At 38.1% G+C, this 19,557-nt stretch overlaps 1 protein-coding gene and 1 non-coding gene across 2 annotated transcripts; both read right to left on the reverse strand.

Annotated features, from left to right (window-relative positions):
• Nucleotides 1-6,212: 6,212 nt before the first annotated feature.
• TRNASTOP-UCA (transfer RNA opal suppressor (anticodon UCA)) lies at nt 6,213-6,299 on the reverse strand. Its single transcript has one exon. It is a non-coding gene; the product is annotated as a tRNA-Sec (tRNA).
• Nucleotides 6,300-12,285: 5,986 nt separating this feature from the next.
• On the reverse strand, nt 12,286-13,354 carry LOC100673842 (olfactory receptor 11G2-like). The gene has a single exon (XM_064291896.1). It carries the CDS (start codon nt 13,335-13,337, stop codon nt 12,402-12,404), a length of 936 nt encoding a protein of 311 aa, XP_064147966.1. The 5' UTR covers nt 13,338-13,354; the 3' UTR covers nt 12,286-12,401.
• Between the last annotated feature and the right edge of the window lie 6,203 nt (nt 13,355-19,557).

Here is a 19,557-nt window from a genome sequence, read left to right on the forward strand (position 1 = left end):
TAAACAACATCAAGATAAACAGAGAAAAGTTAGAAGTTGTCAAGGATTTCATTTTACTTGGATCCACAATGAACACCCCTAGAAGCAGCAGTCAAGAAATCAAAACAGGCATTGCATCGGGCAAATCTGCTGCAAAGGACCTCTTTAAAGTGTTGAAAAGCAAAGATGTCACTTTGAAGACTAAGGTGCGCCTGACCCAAGCCATGGTATTTTCAATCACATCATATGCATGTAAAAGCTGGACAATGAATAAGGAAGACCGAAAAAGAATTGACGCCTTTGAGTTGTGGCATTGGTGAAGAATATTGAATATACCATGGACTGCCAAAAGAACAAACAAATCTGTCATGGAAAAAGTACAACCAGAATGCTCCTTGGAAACAAGGATGGCGAGACAGTGTCTTACATACTTTGGACATGTTGACAGGAGGGATCAGTTCCTGGAGAAGGACATCACGCTTGGTAGAGGGTCAGTGGAAAAGAGGAAGACCCCCAACCAAATGGATTGACACAGTGGCTGGAACAATGGGCTCAACCATAACAACTATTGTGAGCATGGCACAGGACCGGGCAGTGTTTCCATCTGTGGCACATAGGGTTGTTTTGAGTCAGAAATGACTTAAACGCACCTAACAACAACAGTCTGGTTAGTTTTTTTTTCCCCTTCCTCTTAACCATCAAAGACTGTTTTTTTCTGTGTGTAAACCTTTCTTGAGTTTTTAAAATAGTGGTCTCATACAGTATTTGTCCTTTTGTGATTGACTTATTTCACTGAGCATAATGCTCTCCAGATTGGTCCATGTTGTGAGATATTTCATTGTATAATGTTCCATTGTGTGTATGTACTATAATTTGTTTATCCATTCATCTGTTGATGGGAATTGAGTTGTTTCCATCATTTTGCTATTGTAAATCATGATGCAACAAACATGGGTGTTTGTATGTCTATTTGAGTGGTGGCTTTTATTTTCTCTAGGGTATGTTCATAAGAATGGGATTGCTGGATTGTATGGTATTTGTATTTCTAGTCTTTTAAGGAAGCACCATATCATTTTCCATTGTAGCTGATCTCCAAACAAGTGTGTTAACCATTTGTACAGAAAAGGGATTCCCTACACATACTGCATTGCTGTCTAAACACTATTCAAACTACTGTTCGAACAGGGAGTTTTGTTTTGTTTTGTTTTGTTTTGTTTTATAAAAGCAAAATCAACTGCATTATACATTTATATCTCACTTTTACAAGCTACTGTCCCTGGATTCACCCTCTATTAAATGACAGTTTCTTGAATAGCAGGAACACTGTTTAGGAAAAATTGCTCAACTTCTAGGTCAGAGTCCTGGATCCCTGGGTGGTGCAAGCAGTTTGTGATTGGCTACTATGGAGCAGTGGTTAAGAACTTGGCTGCTAACCAAAAGGTTGGCAGTTGCAATCCACCAGCTACTCCTTGGAAACCCTATGGGTCAGTTCTACTCTGTCCTAGAAGGTCACTATGAGTTGGAATCAACTCGACAGCAATGGGTTTGGGGTTTTGTTTTTTAATACTAACCTAAAGTTTGGTGGTTCAAACCCAATACCAGAACCGTGGAGGGAAGGTCTGATGGTCTGCTTATTATAGATTACAGCTAAGAAAACCCTATGGAGCATTTCTACTGTGTAAAGTATGGAGTCGCCATGAGTTGGATCAACTTAACAGCAACAAGCTATTGGTTAGAGTTATCCAGGATGCTTTAACAGTACGATTCATCATGATCAGAAACCTCTATGTATGTGGATCACACGATGTAAAAAAAAGATATAACTCATGAAGGAGAGTTTCTTTAATCAAATGTATTACTTAGGTATTAAGGAGTAGAATGTGAGTCATATATACATGAAAGGTTTGTTCATACAAATTTTCCCTTTGTAGGCCTTCATAATAGCAAAGATTCATGGGGCAAATTTAGTGGACTCAAACTAGAATGATTTGAATTGTAAAATTATTACATTATGTTCATTTTCAATGAAAATTGCTATTTTATCTAATCTTGCTAGCTGGAGATTAGGACTTAGTCATTTTTACAGTAGAAATAATAGTAAAATTGGATCCGTAAGGTCCTATGTGGGTTTCATCTCAGATTCAATCTCACATAACCTCCAACCTACAGCCTACTATCAACAAAACATCCAAGGAGTGAAAATTTATAATCTAAATATTATAATGTTACTACTTTGCTTGAAACTTTTCAAAGGTTTCTCATCTCATGAAGGAATAAAAGTTCTTAAAATGACTTATAAGGTCCTGAACAATTTGCCTCCCTGGTCACTCTCTGACTTGATGTCTAGTAGTCTTTCCCTTATTCTCTCGACTGCCAAACCAACCTCCTTGGTGTTACTTGAACGCACTCCCGCCTCAGAATTTTGTAGAGAACTTGCTTCTGCAGGAAATACTCTTCCCTCAGCTGTCGACACGGCTCAGTCCCTCATCTCCTTCAAGCTGTTGCTTAAAAAGTCTTGACTCCTCAGGGTGGCCTTCCCTGACCAACCTATTTAAAATTTCAGCCCTCTCTCCTACGATCCCTACCCTCTTTCCCCTTTCTCCATAGCACTTATCTCTCTCTGACATGCTATGTATTTTACTTATTTATTGTTTCTCTCTCCGCAACTAGAATGCAAGCTCCGTGTTGGTATTGGTTTTTGACCATTTTGGTTGTAGTGTCTCTCTAGTGCCTAGAAGAATGCCTGGAACATACTAGTTGCCCAATAGTATTTGTTGTCCAATGAAAGAATGACTACTACTTTTTCTAATGTTAAAACGTTTACTACTTATGTAAGCATGGAACTTTCAGTTTGTCCCTAGTCTGGAAGACTCTCAACCATCAAGAAGCAAGGAAATTAGAAAGCTGTTCTATTACTAACTCTTTTAGTTCTGTAGTCATTAGGGATTAAAATTTCTTTCAAATTAATTTTTTAAAATATTAGACTGTGTTATGAAATGCCTTGAGTACACCAGTGATGATCCACCTGGGATAACAGCTCTGCAACCTTCTACACCCAATCCCCCCAGTAATCAAAGCTAACACATTGAGAAATACCACAGATATAATGCCCTTAAATCTACTGGGATTGCTCATGTTGAAAATATAGTTGTTATATTTAAGTCAATTATAATATACCTCTTCCTGGTTAGCTGAAGAATAAATCAATGAAGGGCCCCACTAAGAAAATATTTTCTTTAAAGTGTGCATTGGCAGCTGAAATCAAGTCTTTTTTAAGTGATCCTTTTTGTGTGGACAGTGGTCTGCTTGGTCTCACATAGATTATGCTCATTCTATCCTCGAGACTTTCTTCAATGCAGCCTTCATCTCCTTGTTAAATAAGCTGTAAATCAGAGGATTTAAGAAGGGAGTGACCACAGAAAGAACAAAGTAATAATCTTCTGAAGTTCAGCTAGGTTTTCAGATGTGGGACTCACATACATTGCCAAGAGGGCCCCAAAGAATAGACACACCACTGTCAGATGTGATCCACAGGTGGAAAAGGCCTTTCGCCGGCCAGCTGCTGAAGGAACTTTTAACACAGCTATCAGTAAAAGGGTATAAGAGCCAAGGATGTATAGAAGGGTGAGGAAGATAATGAGGGAGCTCAGGATATGGAAGACAATCTCAGTAATAGGAGCTGGGGCACAGGACAGAGACATCAGTGGGTCCATGTCACACACAAAGTGATCAACAATGCTGGGCCCACAGAAAGATAATTGGGAGAGTTGCACCATGGAGACTGAGTAACTAAGGAACCCAAACACCCAGCAAAGAAACATCAAGTGATAGCAGAGTCGTAGGGTCATGATGGTTGGGTAGTGCAATGGGTGGCAGATGGCAAGGTACCGGTCATATGCCATGACACAGAGGAGATATATTTCAGTTGTAGCAAGGGGAGTAAAAAAATAGAACTGCAGGAAACAGCCAACAAAAGAGATGTTTTTTGTCTCTGAGAGGAAATTGGCCAGCATACTAGGCACAGTGGAGGTAATGTACCAGTTTTCAAGGAAAGCAAAGTTCCCCAAGAGAATATACATTGGGATGTGGAGTCATTGGTTCCACCTCACAGCACAGATAATGGTGCCATTTCCCATCATGGTAAATATATAGACCCCAAAGAACAGTAAGAAGAGGAAAATTTGCATCTCCTGGCCACCAGGGAAGCCTAGAAGGACAAATTCAGTCACAGTGCTTTTTACTGAATTGTTCACTGAATTGTTTACTGAATCCCAGGTCTGCAGAGAAGACAGAGAACACCATTATACAAGTTGTTTGTTTCCTGACAAATGTGTAGGAAGCCAATGCACGGCACATATTTTGGCCATTTGGGAATTAGTTTGGAATAGTCCACCCTCTGACTCTCCCTTAAAAACCACTGGCCGATGATCCTAGTGATTCTAAATTTCAATAAAATTGGGTTCACAGCAATAGGTTTATATTTTATGGATTTTCTTTATCAATGAGTTAGATTTTTAAAAAATTCTCTCTCCCCTTTGAAATTTTGACAACTTAGAAACATCACCCTCTCTCACCTCTTTGAAGGGCAGCCAAGTTACTATCAGTTTCTGTTTCTTTTTCACACCCAAAGTTATTTATTTTGATAGCACCACTCTTAGTCTAAGTTACCTTTTATTAGGAGTAGAATGACTATGTTTTTTGACATGTCTCACCCAAAGAAAAGTACTTGACACACTTCTCAGATAACCTGGTACTGTGAATGTCCATTAATCACTTGTTTCTCTGTGTTGTTAACATCAGAATAATTTTCTCTTGTAAAGTATTAGTGAATTACAAGCCTTAACACAGAAGCCAAGAGGAAAGGTCATAGTAATGTTTTCCTGGAGAGTATAGAGCTAATGGTTATCTCAAACATTCCTTTAATTTTCTTTACTTCAAGCTTTTATTTTACACCCCTGTAACTTATCAATTGAGTCTATGCTACCCTAAACAAATACAGTGTTTTAAATAATTTTACCATAAATCCCATTTGAAACAATTTTTCTCAAAATACATGGTTTGGGTACTTAAAAGTAATCATTCTTGTGCTATCCAGATATTGCACAAGATAGGTTTCCATATTTCTGACTGTAATCCCGCATGCAGGAAACTCAGAATCTTAATAAACTCAGAAAGATCATTTATCAAAAAATCAAACAAACTAATAAGCAAACATAACATATCTCTAAATGTTGCTAAAAATTATTTCTTCTTGCTGAGCACTCATGATATTTTCTTTTCTTTCAGGTTGGTGGTACACAAAACATATACGTAAAAAATATTCAACAAGCCTTTTTGAAATGCAAGGATGTTTGTTAATATTATTTTGTATAAAAATTTTTAAAAGATATTAATAATAGAGGAAATGGTTGGAGAGTATATGTATGGGAACTCTCTGTACTTTTAGCACAATTTTTCTGTCAACCTAAAACTGCTCTAAAAAATAAATCCTATTACATTAAAAAAAATATATTATTTGGTACAAAATTTAAAATAATCTAAAGCACTTATGCCTTGTGATTTTAATTAACACCACAGTATTTAAAATTTACTTTTCTAAAATAGAATCGGTCTTTTTAATAATTAAGAACATAAAAAAAATATGGAAACAAAGAGAAATGAGAAATCGTCTCCCTGGAGAAAACAATTTTATCTCTATGGAGTATCGTGTTCGTCTATTTTTTAAAAAACACTAAATTAAGATTTTCAAAATACATAGTTTTATAACCTTTTTTTTTAACTTAATGCTTTTTAGTCTTCTTTCCATGTAAAAATATATGGCTCTACATCATTAATTCAATCACTGCATTATCTTCTATAAATTGAATTAACCCCTAGTGGTAGATTTATGCTTGACCTATAAAATGAATTTATTTAATGATTAGATAAGTCAATGTAGAGTGCCCTAGTTTTTGATGATGAATATGTTAGATATCTTTTGATACCTATCATATACTGAAAGCAGTGAGACAAAACCCTACTATATATAAGAAAAATTCCCTTTATATTTCCATGTTGTTGTTGTTAGGTGCTGTCGAGTCAGTTCCAACTCATAGAGACCCTACAGGACAGACTAAAACTGCCCCACAGCGTTTCCAAGGAGCAGCTGGTGGATTTGAACTGCCAACCTTTTGGTTAGCAGCAGAGCTCCTTAATACTACACCACCAGGGTTCCTAAAAAGCAGGCTACCAGTTGCCTGAAAGGTGGAATTGAGCCACTCCGTCACCAGTCAGCTACAGGTTTGAAGCCTGCACCCCAGACCACTGAGGATCATCTGGGTGATATTTCCATACATGTTATAATATATCCACTACAGCATATGATGTAATGACTAAATTATATGTTTATGTTTTTCACTCTAGACCGAAAGCCCCTATAATTTATGGATGATGTTAAATTCATCTTTATATTCTCAGTTGACTCAGTTTCTACTGAACAGTAGGGATTAGTTAAATGAATTAGTGGATAAATGAATTTCAGACTTGCTATCCTGTCATCAAAAAGCAGAGTTTCTGAACATCGCCATTGCTGAGTTTCCAATCTGAACATCATTTGGCAGAATCTTGTGTGACTCTGACCAAACTTGTCAGCAGGGCCACTAATCCCACCTTGTGGCACAGTAATCCCACCTTGCCTCATATCTTTGTCATCCTTTAGGGTCCACTCTAAATGTAAGCCTCTCCAGTCGTTTACTCTATTTTCAACCCTGTAATTGACATTTTGCTCAGTCCTTCTCCTTATTCTGTCTTTATCTTGCTAAATGCTTTTCCTCTGTACTTGCTTCTTGGTGAATGGTTCTTCTCACCATTCATCAATCCATTCAGCATTTACTAAAGCCAGAAATTTGACAATCATTCAAGGCACCTTCTAATTCTGTCTCCTCCCATGTGCAATTAATTACCAAATCCTGTTGATTTTCCCTCCCGAATGTTCCTCAAATCTGTCTTGAGCACATAGGAGATCAATGTAAGTGCGCTCTGCTTGTTTGGATGGTTCAGTAGTGGAGCACAGCAGCCACACATATAACCTAGAAAGAAAAATGGGCTGCTTTACAGGCAGGATGAAGAGTTCCGTTTTAGGAAGAAAGCATGTGATTTGGAGAGAAGGGAAAAGGAAACCCACTCTGACAATCTGTGGGGTGACATACCATAGCTGAGACATGTTCACAACTGATTAACTCAATAAAAAAAAAAATTATTATTATTTTTTTTAAATCCATTACCGTTGAGTCAATTCCAGCTCACAGCAACCCTATAGGACAGAGTAGAACTGCCCCATAGAGTCTCCAAGGAGCAGCTGTTGGATTCAAACTGCCAACCTTTTGGTTAGCAGGTGAGCTCTTAACCATTGCACCACCAGGGCTCCTTATCTGATTCAATCCAGTAACACGGAACTCAGCAGCCCTGGTATGTCACATACTTAAAGGAAAATTTAAAAAATCAGATTGATTTGGGTTCAAGTACTGTATGACCTACTGTGTGATCCTGGGCAAGTTAACACCTACCTTGCAGAACTCTTGTGAAAACAGAATTGAGCACTGCCTAGCACAGTGCTTGGAATATATGAGGAACTAAAAAAAAAAAAAAAAAAAAAGTAGCTGTTAGAATCTAAATAATAGTGCTACAAACAAACGTGATTACAATGCAATTGGGATAAAAATGTTTAACATAATCACTTAGTTTAAAAATCACTTACCTAAATACCAAAAAATAAATTTAAGTGAATTTAACAGATTGGATTAAGAAGCTACCCTGTTCGAATGTATCATGTAACAAAGCCACAGGCAGCTCTCTCCATTGCTCAGATTTATTTTACTAATCTTCTTGAACATTCTGGCACTCAAAAACATACAGCTGGATATGACATAAGGAAGAAGATATGAAAACACATTAATGTTCACAATTCAATACACAGAAAATAAATGATTAAAGGAAGGGCATTGCATTAACTGGGGTATTGACACTGTAGAAGGTGAGTTATGTACCACACTGAACAGCCTTCTAATATCAAATTATGAGATTTATCAATTTTCTGCAAAATGAGGCATTCCTTTGTAACTCATGAGGCAAGAAAGTTTAAGGGAGCGTTAAGCTGAGGAATGTCTGAGTAACTGGGTTCTCAGTCAGCAGCTTATTATAATATACCTGATTATTATATTACTGGCAATGCAGTTTACTGTGGATGAAATCACATATCCAGAAATATAAAACCCACAAAACTTTGCAAAACTATATTAACAGTGAAAGGTGATTCCAGTGGAGCTAGTGTCCAAGAGGATGTCTCAGGAAAAATCCAGCCTAGGCTAAATAGGGAGAAAAGTTACTTACCCCTCACGATAGAACTAAGTGTGGACACAGCTGGGAACAAACTTTGTGTCTGGGTACCCTCACTGATGGTTTTCAATCTCTTACATTGAATCAAAACCCAGAGGTCTCAGGCTTGAAACATCTCCTGATCACTAGTGCACACTTGGATTTTATTCCAAATCCAAGGAAATAACAAAGTTAACCTGGGCGTTACTTTTGCTTCAGAGTTGATGGAAACACTGAGGTAAGAACTCATGAGGCAATTTCAAAAACGGGGGCAGGAGAAAAAAGCAGAAGAGAGTGTTGTTGAGATTCTCAAGGGGTGCAATTAAAGTTGTATCTTACAGATTTCTGTGAAGCCTTCAGTCCCTCCTTGGGATTATTTGTGCTCCAGAGTCCTTGGCATAGCATCCTTTCTTCCATCCATAGTCTTCATAAATTTTAGGGTAAATTGGCCTCTAGAGCGAAGGCAGGAAGAGTGTGTTAAAAAGGCAATGGTGAGATGTCTGTATGGGTTTACAGAGAACTACTTTTTGTTTCCAGGAAAAGTCTTTTTCACTGTGAAGTTTATAAAATGCTAAAAATGTATATTGTTTATATTCTCTGAGGGTGTGTTTTCTTCACACAATTGACAACTATAAATTTTTACTTCCAGGCTTTAATTACTGATAGGTATTTTTTTTCTATTTGTCCTATTTGTTCTTTGTTCCTTCATTCCTTCTTTCTTATTTGGATTATCCAAGTAATTTTATTATTTCGTTTTTCCTCTGCTAGCTTTTTAGTTATACAGTCTTGGATAATTATTCTAGAAATTATAATATGCATCCTTAATTTATTACAGTCTATACATTAAATTAGAGCCCTGGTGATAGAGTGCTTAAGTGTTAAGGCTGCTAATGAAAAGGTCATCCGTTCACATCCACCAGGTGCTCCTTGGAAACCCTATAGGACAGTTCTACTCGGTCCTATAGGTGTCGCTATTAGTTGCAATTGACTGGAGGGCAATGGGTTTAGGTTTGGTTTTGGTATACCTTAAATTAATACTTTTACCACTTCCTGAACAATTTAAGATGGTAACAGTGGTTTAAACCTATTTATTCATATGTTTTATTTCTAAAAAAAAAACATGTTATAAATTCCACAAGCTATTATAATTATTGTATAAACAGTCGGTTGTTTTTTATTTATTCACATATTTCTCCTCCCTGGAGTTCATTCCTTTTCACTTCCAGAGCAATCCTTTGTAACTGCACTGCAATGTCACTTTTGTCATAAACCAAGTGACTTTATATCTGTTGGTCTTTTATTCAACTTGCTAACTGGTTCCATTGGCCTATTTCCTTGCCTTTGCCCTGATGTCACAATGTCATTATCTTTGTAATAAGTCTTGATGTCTGGAAATATAAGTCATCTACCTATATATTTTTTCTTCGTTTCTTTCGGATTTCTCTTTCCCTTCTCTTCTTTTTCTTCAGTATTTTTTTTATAGCTATATAGTATTACATTGTTTGAATATACTCCAATTTATTTGCCCATTCTCCATTCATGATTATTTCAATTAAAATTAGGACTAGCTTGTTAATTTTCCTAAAAATAACTGATGGAATTTTGGTTGGGGTATTGTTAAATCCATAGAGCAATTTGGAGAGAACTGATACTTTCACAATAATAAAAAAAAAAAGTTTCAATTCATGAAATAATACAACCAACATTTACGTAAATCTTCAATTTTTTTTTTCTGTCATGAGACCTTGTACATCTTTTGTTAGATTTAATTTTTGGCATTTGATAATTTTTTGATGCCATTATAAGTGGTATCATTAAAATATTTTATAGCTTTTGTGGCTGGTATATAGAAATAAAATTAATATTTGTATATTGACTCATATTCAATAATTTTTAAAAATTCACTCATTAAACGTGACATTTTCATGGGAGATTATGTTGGATATTATACATATACAATTATACCATAATAATTTCTTTTAGATATTACACACAAATGTATACAATTTTTTCAATTTTATATCCCAACTTTCCACTCCTTGTAACTTTGTTTTTCCTGCCTAATTGCACTGGCAATTGCACCTCAAGTACAATTTTAAACACAACTGTTTACAATGAGCATCCTTGTCTCCTTTTCAATCTCAAAGAGAAAAACTTTCAAATTAAAAAACATTAAGTGTATTTAATGTAGCCTTATTTTTTTGAATAAAACCTCCTTATCAGTTAAGAAGTAATTCTTTTATCCCTATTTTACTAAAAAAAAAAAATATTTTAAAATGGGTGATATTGAATTTTAATAGTGTTTTGCTGTATGTTTTGACAAGATATAATGTTTATACTCTTTTGTTAAAGTGATTAATTACACAGATTGATTTTCTAATGTAAAAGCAAACACGAAGTTTTCAGGTATAAATTCAATTTTGTCTTGATTTTTTTAACATATTTTTCCTGGTTATGATCATGATTTAGCAGCTTAGCAATTAACCCTTCTGACAAACTATAAAACCTGGACAAAATACAAGCAATCATTTGAATGGATTGGAGAGCAATCTACACAGGTAAAACTTCAGGGACTACAACTCCAGGAAGCAGGCAAAAGCAAGGAAGTGTGTTCCATTCACCTCCCACACCCCCATCCCAGGATGTTTGACAAGTAAAAAAAAAAAAAAGAAAAAACCCAACCCATTGCCGTGGAGTGGATTCCAACTCATAGCAACATGATAGGACAGAGTAGAATTGTCCCATAGGGTTTCCAAAAAGCAGCTGGTGGATTCAAACTGCCAAGCTTTTGGTTAGCAAGCAGAGCTTTTAACTATGCCACCAGGGCTCTGACAATTCACTAGGTGAGGGGAATATGGAGATGTGGAGGCATGGGGAAGAGACTGGGGTTTGGGAGATGGAGAAATAAAATCTGAGTAGAAAGCAGTGGTTTTACTGAACCGAGGAGATAGAAGATTTGAAGATTGCAACTGCCTAAAAAGCAGCAAGCGTTTGAGAAACATATTCTTGAGAGAGGCTGACCACAGAGAAGGGACACCCAGAATTTGATGAAACCTTCCTTCAATGCATTTTGGGATTCCTGGAGCCCTGGTTATGAGCTCAGCTGCTAAGCAAAGGTCAGCAATTCAAATCCAACACCTGCTCCTTGGAAACCTTATGAGGCAGTTCTACCCTGTCCTATAGAGTTGCTAAGAGTTAGAATTGACTCGAAGGCAATGGGTTTGGGTTTTTCTGTTTGTTTTTCATTTTTAATGGGGTGCCTATGCCTTGGAATAGACTCAATGGCAAAGGGTTTGGTTTTTCAACTGTTTGTGGAGCTCTGGTGGCTAGCAGATAAATGCTTGGCAGATAACCACAAGGCTGACAGTTTGAATCCCCCAACCACTCCTATGGGGCGGTTCTACTCTGTCCTATAGGATTGCTGTGAGTCAAAATCAACTCAATGGGTTTCAGTCTGCGCCTTTTTGGAGATGCTCATATGCAAGATGAGGCTTCAAGAAATCTAGTAGAAAGCAGAAACTGAGAGTCTAAAGAGATAAGCAGAGATTTCAGGAGACACAGGGTGCAAGAAGTACAGAAATACGAGTCTGGGCACACTAGAAGTGGCCTTGGTACACGGTCCAGGCTTCAGTTGAGATCTCATGAAGGCCATGTTCCTGACTAAGGAATGTATCCCAGGAGTAAGATAAAAACTGACATAGACCATCTTTAAAACACATAAAAATTACTTTTAAATGGGATTAAAACTATCTGCACCTACTCTATCCACCTGCTAAAAGATAACCTTTTCTTAGTTCGGTTACTACACCCAATGTCTACAGAATTTTTTAAGCACGATGTACTACATTCTAAAAAAAAAAATTTGAGGTGTGCTAACAAACAGGACTAAATGATCAAAAACCAAGAGAAGAAATAGACAATAGAAACTGACTTATGGGTGGTTAATGTTTTGGATCAATACTAGGATGAACAATTATATGAATGACACCTGTTTTTCTTTTTTTAATTCAAGAAAGAGGTTACATATGAGTTTAATATTGCTCAAGAGTCTTTTTGATTAGCACTCTTCTTTATATTTTCAGAAATTTCTGCAGGGCTCTTTTCATATCTTTGTTCCTAAGACTGTATATCACAGGGTTAAGGAGAGGGGTCACAACAGAATAAAACAGGGTCACAATTTTCTGCATTCCAGCTTCATGCTCAGATGTTGGAGTCCCATACATGACCAGTACGGAGCCATAGAAAAGTGAAACCACAGCCAGATGAGACCCACAGGTGGAGAAGGCTTTTCTTTGTCCAGCTGCTGAGGGGACCTTTAGTACAGTGCTTAGGATCAGAGCGTAGGACCCCACGATGAAGGAAAAGAGAATAACAAGGGGCAGAAAATTTAAGGTGGAGAAGACAAGCTCCATCACAGGAGATCTTTTGCAAATGAGTGCTAGAAGAGGACCTGGGTCACATAGGAAGTGGTCAATTATCCTGGATCCACAGAAGGACATCTGGGAGATGATGATAATAGGAATCAAGAACCAGAGGAAACCAAATACCCAGCAATTGACCACAAGATTGGTGCAGAGACGTCCAGTCATAATGGTTGGATAGTGTAGAGGCTGGCAGATTGCAAGATAACGATCAAACGCCATAACCGCCAAGAAAAAGCATTCTGTAGATCCCAGGGAGAAAAAGAAATAAAACTGCAGAAAGCACCCAGAGAAGGACATAGCTTTGGTCTCAGAGAGGAAGTTGGCCAACATGTTGGGGACAGTGGAGGTGACATACCAGATCTCCAGGAAGGAGAAGTTGCTGAGAAGGATGTACATGGGAGTGTGGAGTCTCTGATCCCAGTGCACACCACAGATGATAAAACCGTTCCCGATAAGAGTCAGGAGGTAGACAACAGAGAAGAGCACTAACAGGAGGATCTGACCCTCCCTGGAGCAAGGGAAGCCCAAGAGCATGAAGCCAGTGATGGTATTGGAATCGTTGGGGGTGGTGAGGATTTTCATGTGTCCATGAGCTGTAAAAGACCAACAAATACTGAATAACAGTGTGAAGACAGATGGGGCCCCAGATTTATATCTGAAGCATCTTTGGAAAGAAAATAAAGAATTAAATATCAATTGCTACTCTTTATCTATAATCCTGAAATATTATCCTGGCTTGGTTTTTTACTCTCATTCAGATTTTAACTGTGGGACCAAGTAAACTTGTTGGTGTAGAATATTGAATATACCGTGGACTGCCAGCAAAACAAAAAAATCTGTACAGCCAGAATGTGCCTTTGAAGCGAGGATGACCAGACTTCGTAACATGTACTTTGTACACGTTATCAGGAGGGACCAATCCCTGGAAAAAATATCATACTTCATGTGGTAGAGGGTCAGTGATAAAAAGGAAGACCCTCAACAAGGTGGATTGACAGTGGCTAAAACAATGGGCTCAAACAAAGCAAGGATTTTGAAGATGGCTCAGGACCAGGCAGTGTTTCATTCCGTTGAGCATGGAGTTGTTATGAGCAGAATCGATTTGATGGTGCCTAACAACAACAAAAATAAACACCTCCAACCTCATCTCATGGTTCTATCAATCAAACTCTCACTCATTCTCTGTCACACACACAGTGTTGTGCACATGGGGTGTGCATACATGTTGTAGTAATATAAGCTCTGCACATTTAAAATAAGGCTCACTGGAGAAAAATTGTCAAGATGAAAAGTAACGGGGGACCCACCAGCCCCTGAGCTCTCATCATCCCACTGAGAGTTGTGCATATTTGGATTGTACTCACCAAGGCCTGCCTTTCAGTAGTGAAGTACTCACCCACCCCTATAATACCCTATACCTGGGGTGGGCAAATTTTTCTTAATTATTTTAGGCTTGTGGACCATATCATGCCTGTCATAACAACTTAATTCCGTTTTTGTAGGGTAAAATAGCCATATATAATACCTAAATGAAAGACCATAGCAGTATTCTAATAAAATTTTATTTATGTCCATTGAAATTTGAATGTCATATAATTAACATCACATTATGTCAAATGTTTTATGAAATGTTACTCTCCAAATGATTTTTCCAACCATTTAAAAATGTAAAAAACATTCTTAGTTTGCTGTAATATAACAAAAAGGCAGCAGGCCAGAGTTGACCCATGAACCATGGTTTGCTCACTCCTGCTCTACATATTTATAGGGACAGGAAAGCAAGGACCATCAATTTGACTACAGAAAAACAGAAGTTCCTTCGCTGAGCAAGTGACCTTGTTAGAAAGCAGGAGCCTCTACAAGCCAGCAGCTGGAATCAGCCTGTTCTTCTACTGAGCTAACTCAGATCTGCTGGCCAGCTTTTAGCTAAGGTACTGAAATGAGTTTCCAAAGCCATCGAAATATGTCTCTACACACACACACACACACACACACAATGACACACTCATACACTCATACCCTTCCCCAACACAGTACTTCAGTACTATAACTTTGGCCTTTCTGTTTCTAAGAATAGCCAAGGCTTTTCCTGACTCTTATCGTTCTTCATGCTCACTGTTTATGCCCATGCCCAGCAGAGTCTGAGGAAGAGTGTAGGTATTATGCAAGTATTTGTTAAAAATGATTGTCTACACTGTTACAAACACAGAAAATATGTATATATACTCTCTTTCTACATAAAGTATTTATATACATACATACACAACAGAGGGAGAGAGAAGGAGGGAAAGAGAGAGAAGGAAAGAAAGAGAGAGATATGGATAGATAAATAGATTTTTACCAGTTACTTCTTTTGAATTTTAAAAAACATTTAAGATGAAATTTAAGGAGCTGGCATATAGAAGAATGGTTCTAAATGACTTGAGGCTACTAGAGAATTCACTTAGATTTCAGGGGAATTCCATTTAAAGGAAGTAATGGGAGATTGAATAAGCTGGGTGGTAGAACATATTCCACCCTAGATGGTATTCACTCCTGCGCCTAAAGCTAATTAAGACCCCACAATCCTGGATGTAGAAGTAGAAGAGAGAGTGGGATGCAGATTCTAGGTTTAGCATTGCAACAGAGCTGATTAGGCACTCCAGTGAAATCTTTTAACCTTTATGAAGTATAAGAGAGTTTGGTTATATGATTCTTAACTATTTTTCAATACAAAATGCTTATTCTTATTCCAAATATATGACAACTACACACGATATCAAGGCTTTAAGATATACATATTTTAGGTGGGGCCAAGATGGCTGACTAGGAAGAAGCTTCCACTGAACCCTTTTGCAACAAAGACCCGAAAAAACAAGTGAATCAATTATGTACATGACAGTCTATGAACCCTGACCATCAAACACAGAACTAAGGAATTGATCTGAGTGACAGGGGAGCAAGAGACCATGCAGAAGCAGCAACTAGTTGTGGAACCCAGCACACAATGCCCTAGCCCTGATCCCTTGGTGCTGTCCTTGGCACAAGTGCAGTGGGGCTGATGGTGGCTACCTAAGACAAGGCAAGCAAGGAATGCAGCCTTAACCCCCTGGGGCAATCTCAGTGGGGACTCAGCCAGTGCACACAGGCTACACACTGACCTGATGGGGAGCGAGAGACTGGGCAGAAGGAGTGACCAGTTCCAGAGCCAGCACAGCACCTCAGCAATGATCCCTTGGTGCTGTGCTTTGGCACAAGTGCAGTGGAGCTGATGGTGGCTTCCTGAGACAAGACAAGACACAGGACACAGCCCTAATGCCCTGGGGCAATCACGGCGGGGACCCAGTCAGTGCAAACAGGCTACACACCAACCTGAGTGACAGGTGAGCAAGAAACCAAGAAGAAGCAGTGACCAGTTGAGGAGCCCGTGAGCACCACCTCAGCCCTGATCCCTTGGTGCTGTGCTTTGACATGAGTGCGGTGGGGCTGATGGTGGCTTCCAGAGACAAGGCAAGCACAGTACACATCCCTAACCCCCTGGGGCAATGTCAGCACAAATCTCAGTGGGGACCTAGCCAGTGCACACAGGCTACACAACCCTCTGCAATCTCAAATAGAACAGCCCTTCCCACACAAGATAAATGATTTTGTTTTTTTAACTCTGCTACTCTTTCCTATCTATCTGATCCCAATCCCTTCCCTCCCTGCCCCAGGTGGCTTCATTAACATTCAAATTCCATGGGAAAGAGATAGAAGTGTCATGCTCTTTTCTAACCCATTCTCCTCACCTGTGAAAAGCAGCAATTAACAATCAGGAGAAAAATCCTTTCCTGACTTCCCTAAATCAGAAGATCAGAACAGAAGCATCTCTGCTCCAGGGATAAGAGATCCACAGCTTTTGGCTTTCACCACTACATGGAATCAGGTGGCTATTATAATGCAAAGGCAATTCTGTTAGAGGTCTGACTGTAATTGTTTCAGCTGAGCAGTGGAGAGGCAGGTTTTGGAGGTCTGATACTATTCTACCTATTAAACAGAGTCCTCACCTACCCACAGCAGGGAACTGAGGGCTGAGGCTCCATCCACACCACCTACCCACCCATGGAAGGGGTCTGAGGATAGTGGTGTCTACCAGTCTTTACAAGAACAAGAACTGGGTCCAAAAGGTACAGCTGCAGAGCCCACCCACCAGAGCACCCTAGAGAACAGAGACACTCCTTCCTCACTGGCACTTGGGGGAAGGCTTTCAGCATCCTACCCTCCTCAGAGTGTGACCCACTCCCACTGCCAGAAACCGGTGCATACAACCATCACCACTACTCCTCTAAGATAGTAGAAGACAGCCTACTCCACACACCAGGTGACCGACTATCAGGACACCTGAGCTGATTCTATTCAAGGATAGTGGATGGACTCATAGGCTTATATACTTGGTAACAGATCTAACCGTGTGTTAACAGGACATAAATGCTTCAAAGACTCCAACAATCAAGTTAGCACACTCTAGTAGCCCATCTGGGTATATTGAAACTAAACAAAACAAGAAGATAAGACCCAGTGAGCAAATATAAAATAAATTACTACAATGAATTATAGATGGCTTGGAGACAGCGGTCGATATCAAATCACATAAAGAAGTAAACCATGATTGCTTCTACAAACCCCCAAAACAGAGAATCAAGATCTCTCCCAGATAAAGATACACTCCTGGAATTGCCAGAGGTACAATATAAAACACTAATATATAGAACGCTTCAAGACATCAGGAACGACATCAGAAATGAAATAAGGCAATCTATAGAAAAAGCTGAGGAACACACAGATAAAGCAGTTGAAGAAATTAAGATAATTCAAAAATATAATGAAAAATTTAATAAACTGCAAGAATCCATAGAGAGACATCGTTCAGAAATTCAAAATATTAACAATAAAATTACAGAACTAGGCAAATCAATAGAAAGTCAGAGGAGCAGAACTGAGGAATTGGAATGCAGAATTGGGGAGATGGAGGATAAAGCAATTGGCACCAATATGTTTGAAGAAAAATCAGATGAAAGAATTTAAAAAAACAAAGAAACCCTGAGAATCATGTTGGACTCTATCAAGAAGAATAACTTGCGAGTGATTGGAATTCCAGAACTGGGAGGGATAACAGAAAATACAGAGAGAATTGTTGAAGATTTGCTGGCAGAAAACTTCCCTGACATCATGAAAGATGAGAGCATATCTATCCAAGATGTGCATCGAACCCCATACAAGGCAGATTCCAAAAGAAAATCACCAAGACATATTATCATCAAACTTGCCAAAATCAAAGATAAAGAAACAATTTTAAAGCAGCCAGGGGGAAAAACAAGTCACCTACAAAGAGCATCAATAAGAATAAGTTCGGACTACTGGGCAGAAACCATGCAGGCAAGAAAACAATGGAATGACATATATAGAGCATTGAAGGAGAAAAATTGCCAGCCAAGAATCATATATCCAGCAAAACTCTCAAATATGAAGGCAAAATTGTGTCATTTACAGATAAAAACAAGCTTAGAGGATTTGTAAAATCCAAACCGAAGCTACAAGAATTACTAAAGGAAATTCTTTAGTGAGAAAATCAATAGTATCAGATATCAATACAACACAAAGACACAGAACAGGACATCCTGATATCAACTCAGATAAGGAAATCTCAAAAATAAAATAAGAACAATTAAAAAAAAAAGGTTAAAACAGGGAAACATTGATGTAATTATGGCAAAGATGACAATAATTAATAAAGAAGAACTAAATACAGGAGGCACAGATCTTCCACATGGAAAGGAAATCAAGGAGATATAGGGAGATACAAGTTAGGTTTACACTTAGAAAAATAGGGGTTAAAGATTAAAGTAACAACAAACAGGACTAACAATCCCATACTTCAAAATAAAAAACCAAGATAGACAAAAGGACTCAGCCAAAACAAATTCAACTACTATGAAAAAGAGGGACATACAATTTACAAAGAAAAACTTCACAGCACAAAAAAGTAAGTGGAAAAATGAAATTGTCACCACACACAAAAAGAGGCAACAAAATGACAGCGCTAAACTCATGCCTATCTATAATTACACTGAATGTAAATGGACTAAATGCACCAATAAAAAGACAGAGAGTTGCAGATTGGATTAAAAAAAACATAATCCAGCTATATGCTGTCTAGAAGAGACACACCTTAGAATTAGAGACACAATCAAACTAAAACTCAAAGGTTGGAAAAATATATATAAAGCAAACAACAATCAAAAAAGAGCAGGACTGGCAATGTTAATTTCTGACAAAATAGACTTTAAAGTTAAATGCATCACAAAGGATAAAGAAGGACACTATATAATGATTAAAGGGACAACTTACCAGGAAGATATAACCATATTAAATATTTATGCACAAAATGACAGGGCTCCAAGATACATAAAACAAACTCTATCAGCATTGAAAAGTGAGATACACACCTCCATAATTATAGTAGGAGACTTCAACACACCACTTTTGGTGAAGGACATGATATCCAGTAAGAAGCTCAATGAAGACACGGAAGATCTAAATGCTACAATCAACCAACCTGACCTCATAGACATATACGGAACACTCCAACCAACAGCTGCAAAATATACTTTCTTTTCTAGTGCACATGGACCATTCTCTAGAACAAGCCACATATTAGGTAATATGGCAAACCTTTGCAGAATCCAAAACATCGAAATATTACAAAGTATCTTCTCAGACCTTAAGGCCATAAAAGTAGAAATCAGTAACAGAAAAACCAGGGAAAAGAAATCAAATACTTGGA

Source organism: Loxodonta africana, chromosome 10 (genome assembly GCF_030014295.1).
Source record: "Loxodonta africana isolate mLoxAfr1 chromosome 10, mLoxAfr1.hap2, whole genome shotgun sequence".
Classification (NCBI taxonomy): Eukaryota; Metazoa; Chordata; class Mammalia; order Proboscidea; family Elephantidae; genus Loxodonta; species Loxodonta africana.

Excerpts from the sequence above, each read along its gene's own strand:
- LOC100673842 (XM_064291896.1), bottom strand. The coding sequence starts at position 13,337 with ATGAAAATCCTCACCACCCCCAACGATTCCAATACCATCACTGGCTTC.